At 34.8% G+C, this 7200-nt stretch overlaps 1 protein-coding gene across 1 annotated transcript; it reads right to left on the reverse strand.

Annotated features, from left to right (window-relative positions):
- Positions 1 to 549: 549 nt before the first annotated feature.
- On the reverse strand, positions 550 to 1996 carry LOC108851606 (uncharacterized). The gene is made up of 4 exons (XM_018625063.2): positions 1639 to 1996; positions 1099 to 1327; positions 865 to 989; positions 550 to 766 (listed from the first exon to the last, which is right to left on the reverse strand). The coding sequence occupies exons 1-4, from the start codon at positions 1954 to 1956 to the stop codon at positions 686 to 688; spliced, it is 753 nt and encodes a 250-aa protein (XP_018480565.2). The 5' UTR covers positions 1957 to 1996; the 3' UTR covers positions 550 to 685.
- Positions 1997 to 7200: the final 5204 nt, after the last annotated feature.

A 7200-nucleotide genomic window follows, 5' to 3' on the forward strand; every position in this document is an offset into this window, starting at 1 on the left:
TTTCGGTGGAGAAATGAGGGCAGAAAAACAAATATCTAATGTTTTTTTTTCAGTTCAGCAAATATCTCGTCTTCAAGTTTTGTTAAAGAAGAAGACAAAAGATATCAAATATATTTAAGAAAATTGATGTTTTTATTTCTTTGGCCACCATTGAAGAGGATTATTTTATTTGAAAGCAAAATGACCTATTACATGGTCTAAGTTTCGTTCTGAAATGTTAATTATGTAGATAACCTCATACAAATTCTACCTTACTTAGTTTTTAAAGTTCTGAAATGTTAATTATGTGGATAAGCCAATACAAGTTAACCCAATACAAGTTTATTTCCAAGTTTGAAAACTTGTCTAGTAACATGTTAGAGGCTCTGTCTACGTAAACCTATAAGTAACCAGGAAAAAAACATGATTTAATTTGAGTAGTGTTCAAAGATAAAGATTGCGAGATTTGTTATTACTTGTAAACATTGATTATCAAGAAATATGTGGTTTTTATATCCTCTGTTTTTGCTCTGACTTGATACACAACTTGTATCACTATGCTTGGATCAAGATGCAAAATTTTTGTTGCCCAAGAAAAGAAAAAAACATACTTGTAATACTATTTGATGTTGGATAATAAGAAAGTAAAATTTAGCAAAAACAAAAAAAAAAAAAAAATGCAATTGTCTTGGTCAAGAACAGTCATTCAGCCATCTGCTTTTGTCTGGTTTGCCATATACGTCAAATAAATGGTCCATATATATGCACACGAGCTATTCATCAATGGCTGCCACCAAAAGATTTACACGATCAAGTTGAGAAACTTGTCAAATCATCCCACACAGTGAAACAAAAGTAATACGATATAGGTATCTGGCGCTTTACCTGGAGATGAACGGGCACATACTTGAATGTCACAAAATCACAGACTGGCCAATACATAAGTCCATTTCTCAATGTTGGCAGAAGATCCCGCTTCAATCTCGCCAGAATTTCCTCGGAATTTTCACCTTAATATGGACAGACAAGATGCGAGAACCAAGCTCATGACCAATCCCACAAAACTTGAAACAAAGAAGAATACTTCAAACCCATATAAAGCTTATTGATGTGTAGTACCTTGTAAAGCAGCATTATAGGAATAGAAGACGGTGTTGCTAAAAGGTCCGAAAAGAACCTGCCCCATCATTATTTTCTTAACGGTAGTCAACACATCACGCTTTGGCAGTATTCTAGAGAGATAACTGAACCAAAGATGCTGTGATGGGCCGAGGAATATCAACCCAAAGCTAGCCATTCTGGCTGTTCTTATCAGGTCATAAGAACCAGATGGCTGCATCGTGATCATCTGCGATACAAGAAAGGAAGAAAAAGGAGAGTTTTATAAGCACCACACCTAAAACTTCTCTGCCTCACACAAGAGATAACAAGAAGGTTAAGTTAAGCAGCTACACTTTTGTACTGTAGCAACATTTGTTCTACTAATTAGACATTCATTTATTTAAATTTGGAAACTTTCTTCTTAATCGTCTACACATGAAACAATGAGAATAATCTATTAACCTAAATTAGACAATTAATACTCCAATCATTTAACCTAATCTCACAACCAAATACATTCAGACATTAAATGTAAATTCAAAAATTAAAAAATGGAACCTGAGAAGTGAGATCGGCGGCCATATAAATGAGGGAAGTAGTGAGGCTCTTAGTCATGAAAGGGTGCGACTCCAACTTTCTCAAATACCATCGTAGAAACGCAGGTTGTTTCGAAGAAACATTCGTCGATAGGTTTCGCGACACGAACAAGACACGAGGGACTACGAAGCTCCCGGCCTTGCGGAGGTGGTGAAACGATCGTCCCAGGATCGGACCGGAGAAAACAGTTTTTGAGACCGCATCGTTGATTCCGTGATAACCGGAGGAGGAGAATCGAGGGGAGTATAGACGTTTGCTCAAGGCAATGATGTTCCTCATCACTAATAATGATCTCCCGTGATTTTGTTTGTGGCGGCAGCTACAGCCTTATATGACGCTGTTTCTCTCGTCTTCGCCTTTAAAACGGCAGCGTTCTGGCTCTCGTACATTCGGACGACGCAATGTGCTTTAACAAAACTACTAAATGACAAGATGTTTACTTTTCGATACCATTTCGTTCTAACCAACCAAAACCAAACAAAATTAACAGAAATTCATCATTAAACCAGAACCGATTTTTATTTTTATTTGTTTCTTCAGATACTATGGACAGTTTTTTATGATTTGAACTAAACCTAAGCCTTCCTAAGGATTAGAGACGGCCAGAATCGAAATTCAATCTGAACCTTAAGTAACTCGAATCGAAGAATTTTCTTACATTACACTTTTTTGAACTAAAGCTAAACCAAACCTGAATTTTGTATAAACCAAAGTAAATAAATATCTGAGAAAAAAACTAGGATAGCACCAAACCAAGTTTTTGTCACAAAATAATATCATAAAGAAGAAAATAACCAAAAAAATTTTAATTGAAAGGTAAATATGCATTTATAACCCTTGGATTAATTAATCTAAGACTTCGGGTTTAGAGTTAACAGATGAGGTTTTATGAATGTGTTCAAAATTTTAAAAATAAAAAATTAAAATTAAAATTTTCAAAACAAAAAGATGCTATTTTGGTCATTTTATTTTTTAAGTGCTATTTTGTGACAAAAATTTTAAAAGTGCTATTTTAGAAAATTGTCTTAAATATTTTATTTAATTTTTTTTTCAACAAATACTTTATTTAATTAACTATATAACATAAAACATCATCAGTCTGGATCGTGTTTCCGGCCAACAGTGTGGCTCTCTCAGCCACCGTTGGTCGGGTTTGTACCTTGCATGTCCTTTTGTCTTTAATCAAAGCTATTATGTTGGTTTTTCTATATCTAGATCCAAAATTTTGTTAGAGGGATTATAGTTTTGACGATGTGGGCTTCTTTAGTTCTGATTCTTCAGATCTGATTCAGCTTTCTTATCCTGATCTATGCTCTGTCGCTTCGTTTCTCACGGATGAACTTAGGGATCTTGATCTAAGGCTTCTCTGTTCTTGGTCTGCATGTGTGTTTATGGTCACTTCTTCTAGTGATTTAAGCATGGTATGGAAGGATGTGTGTATCCTTGTTCTCGATTGCAACAGGTCGGATTCTGATGGTGTTTAGAATTTTCGGCTTGTCTTCAAGGATTTTGGGCTTTGGCTCATTCTGCACCTTAACGTGGAGGTTGAATGGTAAAAGTTTGGTCTTCTTCCTCTTGGGTTATGTCTTTGCAAGTTCTCGTGGCTCGTCAGATGTTCGTCGTCGGAGCAATAGAAAGAGATGCGGACTCTCCCTGAATAAAGTTCGTTATTGGGTGTGCACTTATGTCTTCCTTCTGCCTTGCTATTATCTTTGGTTTGAATGTGTTTTTCAGATTCGATCTAGACTAATCTATCAGTTTATGCTTTGATCCTTGTTCATAATGGTTTGTCTTAGTTTCCGGGGAATTTGTTTAATTCTCCCGGCTTAAGTTTCTAGAGGAAGGCTTTGTTTCCTGTTGGCTTTAGTCTCTAGGGGTTGTATGTAACTCGCTAGCTCTGTTTTTCTCTGTGTATTACTTTTTGAGCAATTTAGGCAAAAAACCTAAAAGAATATGGAAATTAGCAAAATAACAAAGAGAAGAAAATTGTGGGCTTTAGTTTTTCCCTGTAGTAGAGCAATTTACCTTAGTGTCCGTAATTTTCTTGAACGATTGTTTATAGACCTAGGTTTATAGCTGAGGGAAAGATTTTGAAGATATTATAAAGTTTTGGTTAAGATTTTTTTTTGTTTTATAGACAGTAAACAGTAAAAACAACTTGTATGAAAAATCGACAGTCATTGAATGTCTGACAGAAGCGGATGTCAAAAGATTGTCTACTGTTTGCTTGTTCATGATGTTGTTGATGGTTTACTAAATATGTGTTCTTCTTAGGTGTTCCATAAAGCTACAATTTCTTTTTCTTCTGTTGTGCTCTTTTCGAGCGAGATAGATACTTAGGATGACATGTGTTTTCTGCTTTTTGTAATTTGGCTAGTGCTCCTGTGAATTCTTCTCACGGTGGTGTTATCAATTTTTCCAGATAATTTTTAAATCAGTTATCTGGTATTAAAGTTCTTTTCTTAAGTGTAGTCTTTTTAAAAAAATAATCTGGCTAGAATGAACGGTGTGTTTATTTGGAGAATTGAGTTTCATGCCAAAGTCTGGCACTAGATAGACATGGAGAAGAATTTGAGGCTCCAACGAACGTTGGCATTGAAATTATTTAGTGATTATAGGTGTAACAAAAATATTAAATATGTATCAAACATGTTAGCTGCATTGAGAAATATTAGCCAGTTTGAGTATATGTAATTTCTATTCATGATGGCTTTGACTGTATGGTATCTCTAGCGCAATAAAAAAAGATGGAACATTTATTACTTCTGTTTTCGCTAAAAAATTGCCAATCAGGTGAAACTTTTTTTTTTTGTCATCAAAGATACATACTCATGTAGACTCTGCACACCAAACTGGTAGCTCCGCATCCATGTGAATGACAAAAGACGATTGTTGTCTGGCACTGCGTGCTAAACGATCCGCCTTTGAATTTGCCGTCCGTGGTACATGAATGAGCTGTGAGCTATTGAAACTTCCTTGTAGATTCTTGATGTCTTCCAGGTAACTTGCGAATGCTGGCCACTCTTCTGGTTCCGAAACCATCTTCACCAACTGAGAACAATCCGTTGCAAACGTAACCTGAAACTGTCGTAAATTTCTCATACATTCCATTGCCCAAATCAAAGCCTCCACCTCCGAGTGAAGAGGGGACATACTTGCCCGAACATTACGCGTCCCCATTAGACCCTCGAAGCCTTCCAGAGTACTGAACCATCCTTGTCCCGAGAAAAAATCATTTTCTTTCCACGAACCATCTACGAAACACCATCTCCCTGGAATTGTGGGAAATGTATATACTTGCGGTGGTATAGTGTGCTTTATATTCAACTCTTGTGCCGCCGCCCATTACGCGCCCCCATCAGGTGAAACTTATTTAACCAACATTTACTCTGATTACTATTCAAACAGAGGAAAATACGTATCTATTATAACGGCAGTGTTCACTAGAGTAACTTTTTTTCTTTCTTTTTCCTTTCTTTCTCACTTTTTTATTTCCTCTCACTTTCACCTTTTATATTCGTCTCAGTTACTCCAATAGTAACCAATCACACCCGATATCATCTGCTAATATGGCATAATGGCTTATAACAAACATAGACGTCTAATTTCATATTTACATTGCTAACACAATATTAATTACAACAAATCAAAACACAACTACTAAAAAATGTTAATATCCTGATAAATATTTCAAAGCTCGGCTAAAATTGAAATTAGCTAGAAATTAAAATTAGCTAAAATTAAACCCTAAACCCTAAATCTAAATCCCAAACACAAAATGCTAAACCCTAAACTTAATAGGAACCCCGAAACCCAAAGGATAAAGAGTAAAGACTAAAATCTTAACTCTTACCCCTCGTAAACATATTACTTGATTAAAAAATATAAATTATTATACTTTAAACCATATACTCTTATTCACAACCGTACCCCAACAACTGAACGTCAGTGTAAACAAGTTATACATAAATTTTATTTATTACACAGTTAGGTGTTTTCATTACCGGCTAACCTCGCTTTTTTCACTTAGCTTACGTATGCTTTAGCAGGATAGTTTTCTCATTGACTGTCACCTGTAAATACTAACCGGGAATTGGTTTGACCCTATATTACGGGTACATCTAATGCTTCAACAATGTCAAGCAGAAAGAGTAGACACATCTAAACCCTAAACTCTAAATCTAAACCCTAAACACAAAATGCTAAACCCTAAACTCAATAGGAACCCCAGAACCCAAAGGATAAAGAGTAAACACTAAAATCTTAACTCTTACCCCCCGTAAACATATTACTTGATTAAAAGTATAAATTATTATACTTTAAACCATATACTCTTATTCACAACCGTACTCCAACAGCTGAACACCAGTGTAACAAGTTATACATAATTTTTTTATTATTAAACAATCATGTATTTTCATAATCGGCTAACCTCGACTTTTTCACTTAGCGGTAAAATTATTACGTACTATAGCTTTTGTTAATTTTGTTGCTAGACATGTAACTTGATTGATAACTTGTTAACAATAATGAGAAACCAAACTTTCAGTTATTCAGAATTCACTACTATGGTATAATAATTTTTCTGACCATTTATGGAATAAAGTCTACCACTCCTTATTCTACCACTCCTTAAATTTCTCTCCTGCACAAAAAAAATTCTAATCTATCATCACTCTAAATAAACTTTCTAACATAAGAAAATAGAAAGACAAAGACTTGGTGTACCATATACCCAGATCAGAATCATAAAAAATGATTTCTATGTACTAAAATTTCATCTTATTTTTATTTCTTGAGTTGGCTCACCGAGTTCGTCCACAAGTTCTGAGTTTAGAGTTCAATAAATTTAACAGGCTTGATGACCAAAAGTTTTAGATGCTCAGCACAAGGGGAGTTCCCATAACCGGTTCTTCGGCGAATCTAAAAAAAGAACAGCTATGGAAATTATATTAATTTACAAGATTATGTAAAACTCAGAAAGTTTCTTTTTCTTTTTGCAGTGACTGATACAAAGAGAAAAAAGAGAGAGAGAGAGAGAGAGAGAGAGAGAGAGAGAGAGAGAGAGAGAGAGAGAGAGAGAGAGAGAGAGAGAGAGAGAGAGAGAGAGAGAGAGAGAGAAAGAAGAAAAAGAAAAAAGTAGAATTGTACATAAAGTCATAAACCGACAAATTAAGATTTTTTTGTGATACGATAATAGGAAAAACATGCATTGTACAAGTGCATTAGATAGGGGTATGGTTGTATTTAAAAATAAATAAACAGTGCATAACAGTGTGTTTGTGTAGATAGCTAAATATGAAGTAATGCATTGGTAGGAGTCCTAATTTCTCTTACTTTTTCCTGTTCAATGAAATACTTCAGTGCGAAAAAAATAAACATAAAACATCGTTTTTTACGCGCAACAAATACATTTATTAGATATAGTATATGAAAAGTAAACCGAAAGAAATAAAAATTCTGGTTAGTTTGGATATAGATAGATATAGAGAAATTGGCACTTTGGGTCACATTATGACTTTG

Source organism: Raphanus sativus, chromosome 4 (genome assembly GCF_000801105.2).
Source record: "Raphanus sativus cultivar WK10039 chromosome 4, ASM80110v3, whole genome shotgun sequence".
Taxonomy (NCBI): Eukaryota; Viridiplantae; Streptophyta; class Magnoliopsida; order Brassicales; family Brassicaceae; genus Raphanus; species Raphanus sativus.

Coding starts and splice junctions, on each gene's coding strand:
- LOC108851606 (XM_018625063.2), bottom strand. CDS start 1,956: ATGAGGAACATCATTGCCTTGAGCAAACGTCTATACTCCCCTCGATTC. Junction 990..1,098: donor CTATAATGCTGCTTTACAAG/GTACTACACATC, acceptor GTCCATATTAAG/GTGAAAATTCCGAGGAAATT. Junction 767..864: donor ATGTGCCCGTTCATCTCCAG/GTAAAGCGCCAG, acceptor TTTTGGTGGCAG/CCATTGATGAATAGCTCGTG.